Source organism: Corvus kubaryi, unplaced genomic scaffold (genome assembly GCF_017639235.1).
Source record: "Corvus kubaryi isolate FWS band 111438036 unplaced genomic scaffold, C.kubaryi_AGA036_p1.0 37395, whole genome shotgun sequence".
In the NCBI taxonomy this organism is placed as follows: Eukaryota; Metazoa; Chordata; class Aves; order Passeriformes; family Corvidae; genus Corvus; species Corvus kubaryi.
In genome coordinates, this window is record NW_024581134.1 from 4,353,117 (window position 1) to 4,371,300 (window position 18,184).

Below are 18,184 nucleotides of genomic sequence, written 5' to 3' on the forward strand. Positions count from 1 at the left end.
CTCCAGGACTGTTGGTCCTGGTGCTGCAGCAAGCACTCAGCGTGGACAGGGACTGCAGCTTGTTCTCCCCATCCAGTTGGCTGTGACGGCAAAGTCTGCTCTGCTTGTGGACCTCCACAGCCTGCTGAAACCTCTTCTTTTGTTTTTCCTTCATGCATCCTGTGATAAGCTTGACGTGTTCAGCAGAATCAGGAGTGTTTGGCACAGCTGCAGTGTGAATGCTGTTTTCAGTGTTGCCAGTACCCACTCATCAGGTCTGTGATCCTGCAGCCAGGATTTGGATGGATGCAGTGGGAGAGGGGCAGCGGGGTCCATGTGGTGGGCACTGCTGCTGGCCTCAGCCTGGGCTGCTTCCCTTGGCTTGAGCCTGGAATAACCATGGGCAGACCAACCCACGGCTGGAGGAGGAGGTATCTGTCATCAATCCATCATGATTGCTGCTTTCAGTAACCTTGGCAATAGAAATCCTTTCCTAGAACAGATCCATTGATACCCCTGCCCTTCCTTGCTGTCCCAGCATGACTGGGCAGTGCTCTGTCCACTCTTCAGCTGATAAAGCTGATTGCTGGCCCTTTTCTCCAACAACTCCCCCTCTCACTGAGCTTGCCACCTGAGGGGCCACAGATAGAGAATATTCATGTGCAGAAAGTCACCCCAGATACAGAGCTGGGTCTCTGGGTGCAGGAGTCTTGGGGTTTGCAAGTGAAATTGTTTGAATCCACTTTGCTTGGGCCCATTGAAAGGCAGACCTTTTTTTTCCAACCCCAGGGCTGCCATCTTCTGTGCTGAGGAGCCCGGCCTAGCTGAACCCCCCTGCCAGAAATATGGTCTCCTCTTCACCATCCACGCTGCTGACTCCCAGTCATCCTTCCTGTGCGATCAAACTTTGCTTTCTACAGGAAACAAACACCATTCTAAGTTTTTGGTCAAGCCAATCTGTTCCAGCCTACCTGAGGTGATAGTTTCACTCAGGAGGTGCTAGTTGTCTTAAATGATTTAATGATTTGTTTGCCTCTGGCTAACTCCTGGGAGATGACATCTTTCTGGCAATTTTCAGAACCTGGAGCAGGAAACCTTCCTTCCCCAAGTTAAAACAATGTCTTTTTGAAAGCCCTCGTGGTTTCACTGCTCAGAGCTGGATATAAAGCATTTTATTTTGCCATGTAAAGTAATAATATTGTTTTATTTATAACATTAATCCCTACCTCTGCAGCCCCAATCTGCACTGGTGGTCTTGACTGCACAGGGAATTATAAGATCTAATTTTTTTCCTCAGGGAGGAAAAAATAATTTCTGTGTTTACACACTTAGCACTTGCCCAGAGATGTGGGGGAAAGGTTTAGGAAGCATCACTCATCTTCCAGCATCAACTTTCCCTTGACATAATCCAGTTTTCTTCCTCCGTCCTTCTGAGAGCTTTAGAAACTGATATCTTCACTAGTCACCGCCCGAACGTCTCACTCAGATTTAATTTACTCTAATAGGCTGGTTGTTGCATGTTTAATTAAATAGGAAGTGATTATTAAAAGCGTTTTTGAGCTTTCATGGCTGTGTATTAGATGTGCCAATATGTGTGTACAGGAGGACACTGGCAGTGCAGGCTGTGAGGCAGGAAAGGAAGTGCCAGGAGGGTGAGGAGAGGAGAGAGGTGGGATGCAGCACCAGCACTGTGGAAGGCTGTGGTACAGAGGGCTGGATGAGTGCAGGCCAACACTGGAAGATGAAGATGGCCCTGGAAAGCACCAGTTCTTCTGTGGTGGTTCAGCATAATCCATTCTAAATCACCAAGCACTTCAAACCAAAAAGTATCTTGTAATAAAAGCAGGTCCTTGGACTCCCTTTCCCAGCTCTGCAATGCCTGATCATAATGCTTCTCTGAGATAGGGCATTAGTGCTTGTGTGGCCCACACTGTGGGAATGGGTGGCCTTGTGCACGTCTAGGGAGAGGTTAAGAGAGTTAACAAAAGGGGCTAAGTTAAGATTTTGTGCGTAAGTAAATATGGTAAGGGGGAGAAGGGATTTGGGAAGGCTCGGGGCAGCCATTTGGAGACATCTGACGCTCCAGCAAAACACAAATGTGAGTTCCCTATCAGCTCCCAGCCCAACCAAGACTAGAAGACAGTGTTAACAGCTTCCCCTTCTGCCCCAAAAATGGTCAAATTCATTCACTGCCTTTCCTGAACTTCATGTATGGCCTTGCTCCTCTGCCCTTAGGTGGGTGTCTGGCCAAAGCTTGCCCTGCTGTGCTGGTTTGCCATGGGAAGCTAGAGGAAACAAAAACGTGTTTGACCTTTTCTCGTTAAGTGGCTTCTCTCTGGAAGGACAATATCTCAGGCTATGGTGGGTTTTGAGAGCAAGCTGGCTGGTGGTGCAGAAACAGGACAACTGGGGGTAGAAAGGGCTCTGGGTTTTGCCTGGCTGCTGGCACCTGGGGGCCAGAGTGAGGAGAGCAGCCCAGCAGGAATGGTGTGCATCAGCTCACAGATTTCATGGCTCAAGGATAGAAAGTGCCTGGCGTTGTTTCCAGAGCGCTTGCCTGAGGAAGATGTTGTGCCGCAGGTGGTGATTTTGGGATTGCTGCCTGTAACTCTGAGCGAGTTTGCTGTTCTGCCTGTGCTCACAGAGCAGGTGACACTCGTCCCCGTGCCCATCAGTTCTGGCTCTTTCCTCTTGACCTCTTCCTTCCAGCAGGACTGGGGCTGTTCAGCAGGTGACACGTGCTGCTGCCTCCTGCTCAGACAAGGCACTGAGCTACAGGCTCAGGACTCTGAAGGCCTTGTCACAGCAGATCCCTTTGGCTCAGGACCCAGCTATGTCCTCTAGCTGACACCTGCAGGGCCAGCACCATTCCAGGTGCTGCAGGGATAGGGCCAGGCAGGAGAGAAATAGGGCAACAAAGCCACGCTTTCCCCGCACACCCTGAGTTGTTGAGGATATTGCCGACACCTGTCCCAGTTTCTGGTCATGCATTCAGCAATTAAACACATGCAAATTACTACAAAAGTAGATCAGATTAGTGAGGGGAAGGTATCCATGCAAAGTACTTCTCGGGTCCTGAAGAAAATGAGTTCAAGAGCACACAGACGTGCAGCACAGAAGGGCACAGAATATATCCTAGAAGCCAACCCTTCCTTGCACTTCTGGCAGAGAGGGTGCAGGTGGGAAGTGCTCTTCCTGGTTCCCAGTCAGTGCTGACATCTGGCTATTCAAAAAGAGGGAAAGAGGAAAAAGATTGTCTCTTTCCTACCTGCTGAGCTGAAGTCTAGGGAGAAGGGCAGTATCTGAAGTATTTGTCGCTTTATGTATAACAGCTGTCATGCAGAACTTCAGACTTGTAAGCTGGGCTTACACTGGGCACTGGCACTTGCACCAAAAGAGAAATTAAAAGCAGCATTTTGGCAGGATGCTCTCCCCATGGAAAGTACAGCAAGTACAAAAGCTGCTGCCTCCTGCCTCCAGCAAAGGTGAGAGTCTGAACAGACTCTGTGCTGTCTCAGGGCTGCAAAGGCTGCTGGCAGGTATTTACTTGTGGCAGTTAAATGGTGCACGTTGAGGTCTGGGATGTCTTGATTTATCTGTTTGGAGATGGACAATCCCCTGTGAGGGCAAAGTAGTTTTCTTTGACAAGCTTGCTGAGGAAGGACTGTGGCCATTGTGCTCTGTCCTTCTTGTATATTCCTGTACATTTTACACTGTTCCAATTCCTTGCAACTGACTGCAGGCAGATCCTGTCTTCTCCCCTTCAAAACAATTCCTCTTATTTCTCCTATGCCCTCCTTCAAATGAAACATATTTGAGGACTACTTTGTCCTTTAATTTCTTTCCCAAGAATGACGGGAACAGGAGCCGGTGTTTAATCATCAAAGAAGTTGAAGCCAGCAAACTGTTCATTAGTCTCTGGCAGTGGCAGCTTGGTTTTTACTAAGTCAGATGTTCCATTTTTCTCCCTCTTTCTGGAGCATCTTGGCTTTCCTAATGTTCTTTTGTGATCTTGGACAAGGAGACCATATGTCATTTGCTTATACAGGGAAGGACTTTTATTTGGTTGCTTCTCCAAAAGGAGGTTCTTTATCAAAGTCGGGGGGGAAAAAGTCAAGCGGTACAGCCAGAGCTAGAGGTGAGTTGCAAAACCTCCTTTATCCCTCATGCCCAGAGCCCTGCAGCAGCAGCAGCAGAAGAGCAGTGCATTCTCTCCCCTGCAGAAAAGTTATTGCTCCCAGTACCTTACAAGTGCTTAGTGGAACAGCCTCCAGTAGCAGCCTGGAATAGCCACCCTCACTTTCAAAGCCCCACTGAAAGGTATCCAACCCATTTGTCATCCACAGAAATGGACCGGGCACAGGCAGCGTCCGTCTTGCCAGAAGTGCTGAATTCTGAGCAAATATTTGACCTTTTCACACACATTATTCTTTCAGTTTCTGATCCTGGTGCCTGAGTCTAGTGGAGCCCCTAATGAGGCTGCACGCTTGTGCCTCTGGACTGGTTCAGTGCTGGGGGTTCTCTAGGTCCCAGCACGAAGGAAAATGATCTGACCCAGCCTGCCCACGGCCCACATCTCTTAGGAGCTGTGCCAGGGGTTTAGGGAGCAGCTGTCTGGGAGTTCTGTTCAAATATGGAAGCAGTTGGAAGATGGAGCCTTGCAACAGCAGGCTCAGCCTCCTTGAGCTGTTCTTCCCTGTGAGTTCCTTTCTGTAACAACTTGAATTTATTTTCCATATTAATTCCTAGACCTTCCAAAATACTCTTACGCTCCCGACTTCGTGCTTTTGTAACATTTAATTGCACCAGATCTATGGAAAGTTATTTCCATTACCTTGCCTTCAGCCTATTCTTGTGCAACAACCCATTGCTGAACGTCAGACACTGCCATCCTCCAGCTCTGCTCTGCGCTTAACCCGTGCAACAGCTCTCCCTGCCTTACTGCCTCCTGCCTCTATCAGAGCCTCTCAACTACTTCTGAGAGTGTTCACAGCTGTTTGTGCTCTGATGAGTAACCCTGAAGTGTCTAAAAGGAGGTGGGACCCCGTGAGCCTGAGAGCACAAGGTTGTGGTTGTTTACTGGCTTAATACAAGCACTACAGGGAGATGGAGAAGAGCAAACCTGGTTTGTACCTGTTTTAAGGTGACCTGCAGATAGTGAAGAACTCAGCTGTGGAACTCATGGCCACAAGATTGCAGGTTCCTAAGGTTGAATATTCTGAGAAGTAAGATAAGCTCTCCCAAGAGAAACTGAGTATCTTCAATTAAGAAGGTACCAGCTCTGAGTGAGATCCTTAAATCTCGAAAAGCTGCAGGATTAAGTATCACAACAAAAACCTTTTTTTACTTATACTTTTCCCTGCTATTCTCTTTCCTGTTACTGAAGACAGGATCACAGAATCACAGAATGAACTGGGTTGGGAAAGACCTTTGAGATCATCAAGTCCAACCTATGACCTAACCCAACACCTCCTCATCAACTAAACCATGGCACTGAGTGCCACATCCAGTCTTTTCTTAAACACATCCCGGGATGGTGACTCCATCACCACCCTGGGCAGACAATTCCAGTGCCCAGTGACTCTTTCAGTGAAGAATTTTTTTTTAGTGAAGAATTTTTTCCTGATATCTAAAGGATATGACTGTATAAAGCCTTTTGGTCTGACACAGTACGCTTCTGTCTCCAAAACCAGCACAAACACATTTGTAGAACTCCGCTTGGGACCCAGGCCATGTTTGTGTTCTGCATGCTGAGTGAGACTGCAGGAGAAGAGGGGCTCCTTAATTTTGTATCCCTCCTCTCACTGCAGTGACAGAAAGGGACACACGGTGCCCTGTGGTGCCTTAACTACTCCTGCTCCACCCCTTGCTGGTCTTTGATCCCTTGCCAAGGGAGTTCAGGTTCCCACCCTGAGCTGACTCCCTGAAGTGCTGTGTCCCTTGGTGGTCTGGGCACATCCCTGCACACCATTCAAGGGCCATGGCTGGCCCACAGCCAACTGTTCTGTGTCCTCACTGAGTTGTGGTGGGTTCAGATAATATCTGCTACCTCCAAGCTTCAGCTTCCTGCTGCCCTCCAGTCTGTTGCTGCTTCAGCAGCAACCAGCCTGTGCTCCCTGCAGCAGGAGTGGCTCCTCTGCTGTATTAGTCCCCTCCCCTGGATTCACAACTCCTCTCCCTGCCTTGGCCCCCCAAACTTTGCTTTCCTCTGCACAAGTGTGTTTGTTCCTATGCTCACATCTGGCATCCTAACCTGGGCCACTTCTCCAAGGGGCAGCATTGCTCTCATGTGACAGTGGGTTCATTTCTGCTCCCAGGATGCACTGAGCCAGCACAAGTGGGGAGGGGTCCAGGGCAAGTCCAGGTTTGCTTCTTAAGGAGCATTGATCTCCCAAAAGGGGCTCTGTGAGGTGGAGGAGGAGAAGCAGCTTATAGGATAGATGTTAATAAAGGTGTTTGGAATATGAGCCAGTGGAAATTCATTCTTGAATTCATACCAATAGTGTCAGCTTATTTCCCTTCTTGCTGTGCCTCAGCTGCTGTTCCCTTAGACTTCTCTGCCCTGTCCTCTGAGAGTCTGGGGAATCCCTGTGCATGCTTGGCTGAGTTTGTTGCCTCTGGGGTTTTGCAGGAAATACCTTCCTCCATTCATGCCCCTGCCGTGTCAACATTCCAGCCGTTCCCAGTGTACACCATCTTTGGTTTCGGGGTCTCAGCTGAGCCTCAGGAAAGGCTGTAATTATCAGTAAGCTCTCATCTGGAGATGGATTTTGGCACCCCTGTCCTCAGCAGCTGACAGGACACCCCATCATTCCAACACGTGGGGCAATGCAGGTAGCGTTCTCTTCCTTTTGCAGCATTTTTGTGTCCCTTTGTGGATGAACTCTGCACCGTGAGTGTCTGCCAGCTCTCGCCTCTGCCTTGTGTGCAGGAAGGAGGAGAGAGGAAGAGAGCAAAGCCTTTGGACAGCCTTTGGCAAACCTTTGGCGCTTTGGGGGGCTGGCGCTGGCAGCCCGCACGGAGCTGCTCAGCGGAGCACACCGAGCCAGGCATGTGCAGGGGTCCCTCAGGGACGGCCAGCCTCAGCAGCTCTCCAGCTTTCCAACAGGCTCAGGTGCCATCCGAGCTCCGGGAGGGGCTGGAGGGGAGCTGTGGTGCCCAGAGCCATCCCACACACAGCTGGGACGGGAGGGCAGCTCAGGGATGCTGCTGCGGGGGCTTCAAGGGCCAGGAGCATTGCTGGAGCTCTGCAGGTTGTGAGCCACTGGGGACCAGATTTCGGGGACAAACCGAGGGGTCTGGCCACTGCTGGGCTGGCAGAGATGGAGAAGAGGCTTGTTTTGAAACATGCAAGCCCTTTTAGCACAGGGGGCCTCAGCAGGGCTGAAACAGCTTTCCCCTGGCCAGAGCTGTTGACTGTGGCATTTCAGTCTCCCACAGTGGGATGCTGGTCAGGGCAGGGACAGCAGGGACATGGCCAGTTGAGCTCTGGTAGCAAAGCCCAGCTGGACAGAGTTTGCAGGTGTCTTTGTTTTTCTTTGGGATGGAAAAAGGGAGAACAAGTGGGAACATGCCATTTCTGGTCATATCCACCCCTCAAAAGCCCCCTTTGCTTTGTCTCAGCCTTTGTTTTTTTAAAAACCGAATTCCAGGTTCATGCTGAACAGTTTCCAAAGTGTGGTGCAACCTGCACGGAGTTTCTGATGAGGAGTGGTATCTCTCTTCCTCCAGCCTCGTCCCTCCTCCCCCAGGAGCCACCAGATGCAGCAGGAGGCTGCCCAGGGTGGTTTGGTACAGGTGTGCTCCCTCCAGTGTGGGCCCTGCCTTCTATCCCAGTGCAGCAGGTGAATTTGGCAGGGCGAGCTGGGAGCTCCCCACAACGCTCCTCCATCCTTGCCCCAGCTCTGATGGCCATGGCCAGACTCTGGCCCTGCCTGAGCATTTTATGGTGCTCCACAAAGACCCAGTGGGACCCATCATTTGGAAGTGCTTTTGTGGCTGCTGGAGCTGCACTGGTGCAGGATGGAGAGGGTCTAGGCTGCCGGTTTAGAGGCAAGTGGAAAATCAGATTTGCCTGCACCTCTCGTTTGCTCCTCCAGCAGCACCCATGGAGAACTCTGCTTACTGGGTGTGTGTGCAGAGGGAAAACCCCTCACTTATGCCTTGCACAGGCAGCAGGGAAATCCAGCTGCGTTGTCTCACCAAAGCACCTCATTGGCGAGGTGGAAGGAAGAGCTGGAGGGGTGTGTGGGCTCCAGGTGTGTTTGAATTCAAAGTTCTTCACTGAACCTGGTAAATTGGCCAACTTCCTGTCAGCTGGTGATTCTAGGAAAGCCAGCTTGTGTAATATCTGTGGCATCAGCAGGCTTGTGAGTGTCATGAATTAGTGGGAGGTTTGGGAAAGCCTCATATTAGCCCAATGACAGATAAAACCCCACAACAAAGGCATCGTCATCCAAGGCTTGGAGGAGAATCAGGCTCATTACTTCTGATTCCTGAACCTATGAACCGCTGCATGCCTTGGCTCCATCTGGTCGTCCTGCTGCTGCAGAACGCTGTCACCCTTGGCCATTATTGCATGTGCCTTTGAAAGAAAGGCCATGATTAAGATCTCAGCAGCTCTGGAGCCTGGCCAGGATGTGGTGTGAGGGTGGCACATGGATACTTCATAAGTGCCTGACCAGGACAGGGGGTATGAAGGGGAAAGCAAGCTCACAGCTTGTTCTTCTGGGTTCTGGCCCCTCTCATTTGCTGTATCAGTGCTGCCTCCAGCCCATGCTCTGTGCCTGCCCTGTCCCTCTTCCCATAGCTTGGTTCTGCGCCCATCCTACGTCAGTGGCACTTGTCCTCCCAGGGAGACTGACCTCTGTGGGGTGGACACCTGCCCTGCTCTTCCTTCTGCCCAAAAATCCTCCCTGCTGTTCAACAATGTGATGAGAGCAGCAGAACAAGAAGTGGAGCACAGGAATCAGCAGAGAGAGAGGCTGAGGGAAACCTGAGGCACTGCATGAACCGTGATTATCAAGTGCTCAACACCTCCGTGATGCTGCCCAAAGAAATCTGTTGTGCCAAGAAACCCAGGAAGGTTGGAGAACAGAGCTCAGCCTTGGGCTGGGCCGGTTTTCTTCCCCTCTGCACCTGAAGAACATCATCGAGCTGATGGCTAGGGCGTGGGCTTTTCTTTCTGCACCCCTCCAAGTTTGTTCCCATCAGCCCTGGGAATACAGAGGATGTGTTTAGAAGGTGAATTGTTCACTTTGTAAGCAACTTGCCATTTTTTGTCTTCTGGAGATCAGTGACACCTCTTGCCTGCTGCTGCCTGAAGGCTGGCAGGAGCCTGCAGTGACAGCAGGGTGGCCTGGTTAGGGGTGAGGTGTTGCAGGGCTCTGTCAAGGATCAGGAAAACGCAGGTCAGTGAAGCAGCTTGCCGAGATGCGTGGGTGGAGCTCTCAAAGGGGGGAATAGAAATGATGCCTCTGTAGCCAAGTGTCCCACAGGAAGGGGATGAGTCTGTTTCTAACAGGGGTAAGAGGCTCTAGGAATTTGGGTGCCCTGCTCCGCTGTGCTCTCACTGCAGTGCAGCCCCAGGCGTCCTGGGAGGGATTCTGGGGACAGCACCTTCCTTTGCAGGGTCCTGCCCAAAATGAGAATGTTTGTGCCTCTGAGAGATGGACTGTGAGGCTTCTGAGGCAGTCCTTTCAAAAGCAAAGTGCATCAGTTCCTTGGCCAGAAGGCTGTCACTGTGTTTTTGCTCTTTTCAAGGCAGCACAGACAGTGACAGATACAGCTCTGTATCTGCTGTACACCGCGGAGTTACTCCGTGACCTTTCGGACGTGCATGTGGGTCTGGATTTCTGAATCGTAGTTAGATACCCAAAAGCTGGCATTATTGGTGATGTGGGGTTATTTGAGCTTGTTTTCAGAGGTGTAATCAAACCTGGCTTTGAATGAAGTCTGTGGGAGAAGACAGGCAGGCAGATGCCTCGGTGCTCAGCCCAGATGTTGGTGCATGAGCAAGCTCCTCACCAACCCCTCGCACAGAGCTGGGATTTGCAGAGCAGAAACTCTCATCCTTCAAATCTATGGGGTCAGGAGGATTCCTGTGGCACTGTAGGTACTACTTGGGAAGTGACAATGTGTCTGTGATGCCACCTGTTCTAGATCATTTGCAAAAATGCTTTTTATTTAAGGACTTGGGGAAAAATCTCTGACTTCTGTTAGGTCACTGTCAACAGGACTTGTGCCCATTTCCTAATCAACATCCTATTATTTTAATGCTATCTAGTTTACCCCAAAAATCTCGTCTCCCAGCCTATTTAAGACCTGTTGTGAGAATGTTTCCTGAGAATGTTTCCTGTCATTGGTGTGTACAAGACTCCTTCCTGTACTGCTTGTTTACCTGAGAAGAAGAAACTGTTCCTCTATTATGTGGCACCATACCGTGCCCCTGAACAGGCTGATCCGAGGCCTCTGGATGTCCCCTGGATGTGCCCAGCAATGAGTGTGGTTTCTGCAGAGCTGCAGCCACCAAGCAGCTCACGCTCCCTTCCATAAAACTCTTGTGTTAGCAACAGTTTTAAGTGTCAGCTTTTCACCATTGGACAGGAGGGGAGCAGGAGATGTATGGTGCTGTGCTAGCTGGGGATGGTTTGGGAATCACAGAATTACTTAGGCTGGAAAAGACCTCCAGGACTGAGTTCCACCTGTGACTGACCTCTGCTCTGTCAGCCAGACCACGGCATGAGTGCCATGTCCAGTCGTCCCTTGGACACCTCCAGGGATGGAGACTCCACTGCCTTCCTAGGCACTCCATTCCTGTGTTTAACAACCCTTTCCATGAAGAAATTCCTCCTGATGTCCAAATTTATGGGGAATTTTTCAGTAAACTGCCGCTTTTCCAGTGGATCATGCTCCACTGATGACAGATTTCCTCCCCATATGTCCCTTCCTGAGAACCACGATGAAATCCCAACTTAGCTCCTATAACGAGGCAAGTGCTGAGATCTTGTCACAGCTGGCCTGGCTCAACCTTGAAGCCTTGGCCTCGAGGTGAGGTTCTCCCTGTACCCTTTGGAATGGCCTCAGCTTCTGCTGAAAACAGAATTGGCTTTTACCAACTGCGTGGTAACGAGCAGTGCCTGGACATGGGTGGATGGTGTTTGTGTCACATTTGTGTGATCAGTGGGAGAACAACCCTGGAAGTCTTTGCTGTGTAGCCACTGTTGGTTGACACCCTTTAGCCTGAACTGCTGCCGGTTGTGACAAGCTCTCAGCAGGCTGGGACAGCAGGAGTGGGATGCAGTTTTGCTTGACTGGAGTCAAGCATTTTGGCATTTTGTCCCCTGTAAATCTCAGGCTCGCTCCCATTTTCACAGAACAAATCATGGCACACATCCCTCAAAAAAACAAAACCGAAAAAAACAACCAAAAAAACAAAACCAAAAAAAACCCAACACCCAAGTGTTGGAGGTGTGGACACAAACATTTGGGTGCCAAGGAATTCGGAGAGGTGTCGGCAGTGGCCCCACACTGACGCGTGCCCGTTTCTCTCCCAGGATTACACCATCACCATGTACTTCCAGCAGAGCTGGCGGGACAAACGCCTGGCCTACAACGACCTTCCCCTCAACCTGACCCTGGACAACCGGGTGGCTGACCAGCTGTGGCTGCCTGACACCTACTTCCTGAACGACAAGAAGTCCTTTCTGCACGGGGTGACGGTGAAGAACCGCATGATTCGGCTCCATCCTGACGGGACCGTCCTGTATGGCCTGAGGTGAGCCCAAGGGTTTGCTTTTATGAGTTGCTGTTGAAAATGACACCTCATTTAAACTTCTCCCATTTCCAAAAATGTTCTGGCGAGGCGAGGATACTCAAGATACTCAAGTGTTACAGGGCTTTGTGTCTCTGTTCTTTCTCCAAGCTGGAAATGGCTGTTTCTTTCAGGCCTCCAACATTTCCTGTGCTGCTATAGATGGATGTTGGAGAGGGGAATAGTCTGCTCTGGGCGTTTCAGGTCACTGTCATTCATGTTGCATAACACTTCCATTTGAAACACTCATTTTCAGTTGCTTATAATTTTCTGCAAGTTTGGGCTATGGAGATGAGCCTTTGTTGCTTTGGTATCTAAGGCTGAATTTCTGGAGCCTTTGAGTCAATCCACTCCAGTCATTTTTTCGCGTTCAAGATAGGTTTTTGCACAGTTATAAAAATGTCTGTTTACTAGAACAATTCTGAAGATTGAGGCTTGAAAATTGATATCTGGTAGGAGAATGGTCATCAGTGAGGACACTTTTTGTGGTGTCTGGAACAAATTGACACAGGCAAGTCCAAGGCCTTTGAAATTGCTGTACTTGTGTGAAGTGGAGGAAGAAAAGGTTGATCTTACTGTGCTATCTGGGTATGTGAAGGGGCCAGGGTAGGTAATAAAGTTGAGTGGAGAGGCAGAGGGCTAAAAGGCAAATTTGCAGCTGCAGGATGCTGTAGCTGAAATCAAGGCAACAATTTTTCCAACCCTGTATTTGTTCGCTTTATTCCTAGTATTTGTTTTTTTGTTTTTTTTTTTTTGTTGGGGTTTTTTGTTGTTGTTGTTGAGTTTGTTTGGTGAGGGGTTTTTATTTTTCTTGTGGGTTTGTTTCCCTTTTCAATTACCAAAATTCAGAGCTGGCTCTTTTGACCTGCCTCCACAAATATTTGTGATAGCATCTCTGGGCTTATATCCCAGTGCAGCAAAGAGGGAGGAAAGACCTTTACCCTTCTGATTTGCAGTATCAACTGTCATTCTGTGTCATGTTTTGTGGCAAAGTGTGACTTGTAGGATTACTTTACACCTCTCTGAGCAGCAGAGCTGTTTGAGGGAGGGTAGGGCTGGGTGTAGGCATGGTAAAGCAAGAGGCTGCCCAGAGCATCATCCTGCCAAGGCAGCAAGGTGGTCGTGCCCTATTCTCTCCCTACAGCAGAGTCCTGGGGTCCCTGGGGTCATGTCTGTGCTGGTTTTTCCTTTCAGTTAATGAACACCTTCTGCTCCAGGTTCAAAGACTGCAAAAGGTGCAACAAACCCAGCTTTGTGACCCTGTTCCTGTTGTGCCTCTCCCTTCCCAGGACAGGTACATCCACCCCTCTCCCTTGGGCCAGTGATGTTGTTTGGCTGAAACTGTCCGAGAGCCCTGAGCTGGCTTTACTGACCCACCAGAAAGACTGCAGCAGTCCCCAGTTGACTCCCCCAGATTTTCTCATTGTATTAAAACAGGAGTGAAGGCCAGGCAAGAAGATGCTTTGGCTTGGGGCAAGTAGGAGTATAAATTCAGGAAGGAGGGGGCAGAGTGCTGCTGAGCTCAGGCTGCTCTTTGCTGCTGAGCCAGCCCACCTGAGCGTAGAGCTGCCTCCCCCAGGCTGGTGGGCAATCTCTGCACACACCTGCACAGCAGAAGCACAAGTGCTGGTGTATTTTTATCAGCTGCCATTTAGTCAGCGCAAAGAACGAGCAGCGTGGACCCAGCAGCACTGGTGCCAGGCAGTGGAAGTCCTTGGAGGATTTGCACTCGAGCTGGCTGGACACTGTGCCAGCTCCTCGTGCGCTGTCCCTTCCCTTCCCCTCCCATGGGGAAGGGAGCTCAGCTCCCTGGAATGACCTGTGCAAACGGGAGAGAGAAGGAAAATTGCAGCCAGGCCAATGAAAGAAGACGACAGCTGTCTGCCTGCCATTTCCAGGGCCTCAGAAAGAGCTGCCTGTGTTGGTTTAATTTTTGGCTGGTTTTCCTGGAAGCTGCTCCCTTGACCCCAGAGAAAATGACAGCTGCAAAAGTGAAGCTCTGAGCCACGGCAGCCCCTGCTCCCCAGCTGTACCTCAGGTCAGGATGGCTGGCTGAAAGCACTGGGGGTACAAGCCAGGTGCCCTGAATGCTTGAAGTCCCTCTAGCTTCGCTCACAGTGGTATGAAAAAGGATTTCTTTAGGGCTGCTTTCTATAGTGACTCCTGCACCTGCAATTTTGCTGAAAACAGGAGCACTAGGTCCAGTTTTGCAGGTGCAAATAACGGTGATACTACTCAAAAACACACAGCCGGTGTAAGCAAGCAAGAAAAAGTCCCTGAATATTCACCTGTGTTCCACTCCCCTCTGTAAACGTGCAGCCAGGCTTGCCCTGCCAACAGGAGGGGATGTACAAGTCCACCCTGGGTTTTGAAGCCTGTTCTTGTCTTGTGTCGTATTTTGTGGAAGAATTTATGAAATGGAGTCACCCTGATGGCAGAAGGCCAAAGGAGGCAATACCTGCTTCTTCTCCTTTGTTTGCCTGTTTTCCCCCGAGCGAGATTCCACATCCCCGCTCCTCTCCTGCCACCTTCTCGCCAGTTGCTTCCCCCTCCTCTGAGCTGATCCTGTAGCAAAGTGACTCAATCATGCTATTTGTGGCACAACAGTCATTTTTTCTCCAGCAGGCTCTGATGTCAGAGAGCAGGGAAGGATGACATCCTGGCAGGCCTCTGTCTTTAGCAAGTGCTCCAGCAACCAGCAGGACCAGGCTCAATCCCCAGACCAGACCCCAGGGTCCAAGTTAAGGCACACCCAAGTCACGAGTAGTTTCTGACCTCAGTGAGAACAAGACCAGGCTCCAGATAACTTGTTTGCACGAGTAAATGAAGCCCTGCAATCCACTGTGAAAGCTGGGTGTCAGAAAAGCACATTCTTCTTGTTTTTGGTGGAATTAGCAAATTAACGGATGAAGGGAGCGCGGTGCAGCTCCATCTCAGGGAAGCGTTCGATACAAAAGCTTACTCCAAAATTAATTCCCATCGGGCTCAGATTAAAAGCTGGTTGCCAGGTCTCCAACAAAAGGAATGAATAAACAGCAGCAGCGATGCTGGGATGCAGGACTGGTGCTCCCTACCCCCTTCCCCAACCAGTTACCAGATGGCACAAATCCCAGAAGGCCAAATAGAGCCCCGAGCCAGCCCAGAGGGCACTCTCAGCTCGGCAAACACCCAGTGGCATGGGAGGATGCAGGAGGTGTAACCTGGCACGGTGGTTCCTGGACTCACCTGGCCCCTGAACACCTTGCTGGAGTGAAAAGTGCCTGTGAAGCACAGGAGGGGTGTTCACCCACGGCATGAAACAGGGGAGTGCTGAAACGATGTGGAAATTCTGCGCCAGAAAGGGAGGCTTGAAGGTGCTACCCACAAAGACAAAGCTGCTGGGTGGTGGAAGGAGGTCGATAACACAGTGAGGAAAAGCTGGATAGCACTGGCTGAATTTAATATATTTTTCCACCTAATGCCTTTTTTTTTGGTCAGAAATTGCATTGGTTTTGTCAAATTTTAAACAAAAAAAATTTGGGAGAAATTTTTTCATTTCAGAAAAACCCTTTCAGAGAATGTTGATGTTTCACTTAGGTCGATATTTCCCTCACTCTTTCAAGCTGCTTTACAACCACTATTGATGTTTGAGTAACAGAATTACCAAGGCTTTCTCTGGACCTCCAGATGCTGTCTGGAGCCCTGCCCCAACATTCAATAAGCTTTACATTATCACACATTCAAGCCATACATTGGTCTGAGATTTTTATTTCCTTTCGCAGCTCATGCAGCATCCATTTGGTAGTGAAACAAGTCGACACTTGTCAAGTGCTGATGTCACCAGCATTTTGCTGTCTGTTTTCAGAGACCTAAAAATAGCTACCACTGTAACAATGCTGAAATTCTCGTACGGTAACTGGGGAATCGTATTTGAAACCAGCTTTAAAACATCCTTCAGGGAAATCTTGAGGCTGTTTGGTTTCATTCTAATTAGAGACAGAACTGGATTTTGGCAGCACAGGTGATTTGGGGAGGCCAGGCTGCATCCCTGGACTCGTGGGGGATCTGGAATGTTGGGAAGCAGGCAAGGAGCAGCGTGGACAAGCGAGCGGGATGCGATGCCTGGCTGGCGAGGAGCCCAGGCAGTGTAAACTGAGCAACTGGAGAACTGCAGAGGAATTTGGTGGCGGAGGCTAAATCCTGTGCGGAGGGAAGGAGGGATCTCCTCCTGAGAAGGTGGGAGTGGTGGTGGGGAACGTGTGCATGTGTGAGGTGGGGGTTTTTATTCCTGGCCGTGGTGATGTAAGGAGGTGTGTTTGAGGGATGAGTCAGTTCAGGAGCACGAAGAGGTGCCAAGGCATGGTGGAGCTCCCAGCCCAGGGAATGCTCTCCTGGGGAGGCAGAACCCTCTCATCGGTGTACAAAATCCCTTAAAGCAAGAGGGAGAGGATTGCTGTGCTTCAAACGTCTCGAAATTTGCGCGTTTGAGCTGAGAGGTGCTGGGTGTGTCTGCTTCGGCACCACTTCGTTTCTGCTTTCTGTGGTGAGTTCTCACTGGTCAGCTGCTCCTGGGGGACACCAGCCCTCTCATTTCTGACCCAGCTGTGGACCAGACCTCGCTGCTGGACAAGGCAGCAGTCAGAACATCCCTTCTGGCTCAGCTGGCACAGGGGAGCAGTGCAGGTGATGTCAAACACCCTGTCTGATGGCCCATGCAGCCTTGGTGACAGTCAGAGCCCCTCATGCCACCCCAGAGCCTGCCCTGCCTGCTCCCCATGGCTGGGGCTCCTCCTGGGGGCTTCTCCATAGCCCCCATCCCCAACCTGCCCCTTGATCAGGATCCAGCCCTGTCAGTGTTACATTCCCCAGGTCCCAGGCTGGGATTATTTAGCTCTTCAGCCAACAGAAAGGTTTCTTCTGCTCGTGTCTCACTTGGACCCTGCTGTCTGCAGCCATATCCGTGTTTTCTCCATGGGTGTTCGTTGATTTTCTGCAGAAAATATGGCCTGATGGGTTAAGACAGGAGTTTTTAACACTGAGGAGCTTTTTTCTGTACAGAGACCACTGAGCAATTTTCTTCTCCCATCTCACAGGCCAGAAGGGAAGAAATCCACTATTTTTGCTTCCCTTTCCCTCCCTGAGAGAGGTTTTTCTGGAAATGTGAGAGATGATTCAGGCTTTACCCTGTCTCTGGGAGCTCTGCCTGCTCCCTCCGCAGGTTAGGCAAAGGCAACAGAAATCTCTCCTGTGGCAGCTTGGGTGCAGAAATCTGGACTCCTCTCCATCCATCCACCCCCTTGGAGCTGGTCCTGAAGCCTTGTCCTGCTCCCACCCCCAGGCTCTGCCTTCAGCCAGCTCCTTAGCACGAAGATGTGGAGGTTGGAGAAGAGTTCGTTAGGTGGGTGAGGGGAAATCGGGGTTAATGAAGAGCTCAGCTCCCCATTTGAGGTTAAGGATAGATCCTCTCCTGCATTTTTGCCTCCTAGGGTTGGGACGACGGATTTAAGAGGAAACACTTGAAGAAAGTTTAATACTATGAAATTTCTCAGTAATCTTAAAAGCCATGGAAGAAACTGGAGCTCACTCAAACAGGACAAAGCGGCAAAGCCAGAGCTGCTTTTCCATCCTTAATGTTCCAAGAACAAAGGCAAGCACCATCCTGGCTGGAATTGCTGCCTGTGCTACACCTCCTATGAGTCTGACTTGTTTATCAGCAGAAACAGAGGTCAAGGAGCAACCACTGTCTCTGACAGATCCCTGAGGCAGCTGGTGTGCCCTGAACCCCCAGCTCACCCTGGCAGCACCTCTTCATCTTCCTGCTTGTCCTCTCCCAGCCACCGCTCTTGAGCCTGTCCCTGGGCTTTGCCTGTTCTTTGCCACCTCTTGCAGGTTTGTAATGCTGGTTTTTTAATGCAACTCGTGCCAGCCTGATGCTCTTGAAGGGAGACACCTCTGTTAAGCGCAGGTCACTGATATCTGAACCCACTGCACCAGAAGAACCTTTTTAAAGGTGTTCCACCGCTCCCTTGTCCCCCAGTTCACCTGGCCAAATGCACGAGGCATTTGGGATAGAATAAAGGGGCAGAAAAACCAAACCTTGCAGTCAAGGCAGCCCAGCTTTGTACTCTCCCAGGGTGGAAAAATGGCTGGTTAAGGTGAGTGGTACCCCGTGTGCTGGTTTGGAAGAGCTTCCTTTTCCTCTCCCATCTGAGTGCAGCGCACACTGTTATTTATCAAAGGATGCCTATGAAAGCACAGATGCTTTTGGAAACAGAGTGACCTTAGAAGGATTGTGCCAAGGCTTGTGGAGTCAGTTTTAGGCAAAGAGACACAAGGGGGAAATATTCCATATCCTTGCCTTGCTCTTGGTTCAGTTGTGACCTCCAGGAGTTTGCAAAGATCAGACTGTGTTAA

The 18,184-nt window shown here is 50.3% G+C and overlaps 1 protein-coding gene across 2 annotated transcripts in view; it reads left to right on the forward strand.

Annotated features, from left to right (window-relative positions):
* Positions 1-18,184, forward strand: part of LOC121670271 (gamma-aminobutyric acid receptor subunit beta-4) — a 70,983-nt gene that overhangs the window by 36,420 nt on the left and 16,379 nt on the right. For both annotated transcript variants that reach the window (XM_042040221.1, XM_042040220.1), the window contains exon 4: positions 11,535-11,755. In XM_042040221.1, coding sequence (XP_041896155.1) covers positions 11,535-11,755 — 221 coding nt within the window. The remainder of the gene's footprint in view (positions 1-11,534; positions 11,756-18,184) is intronic.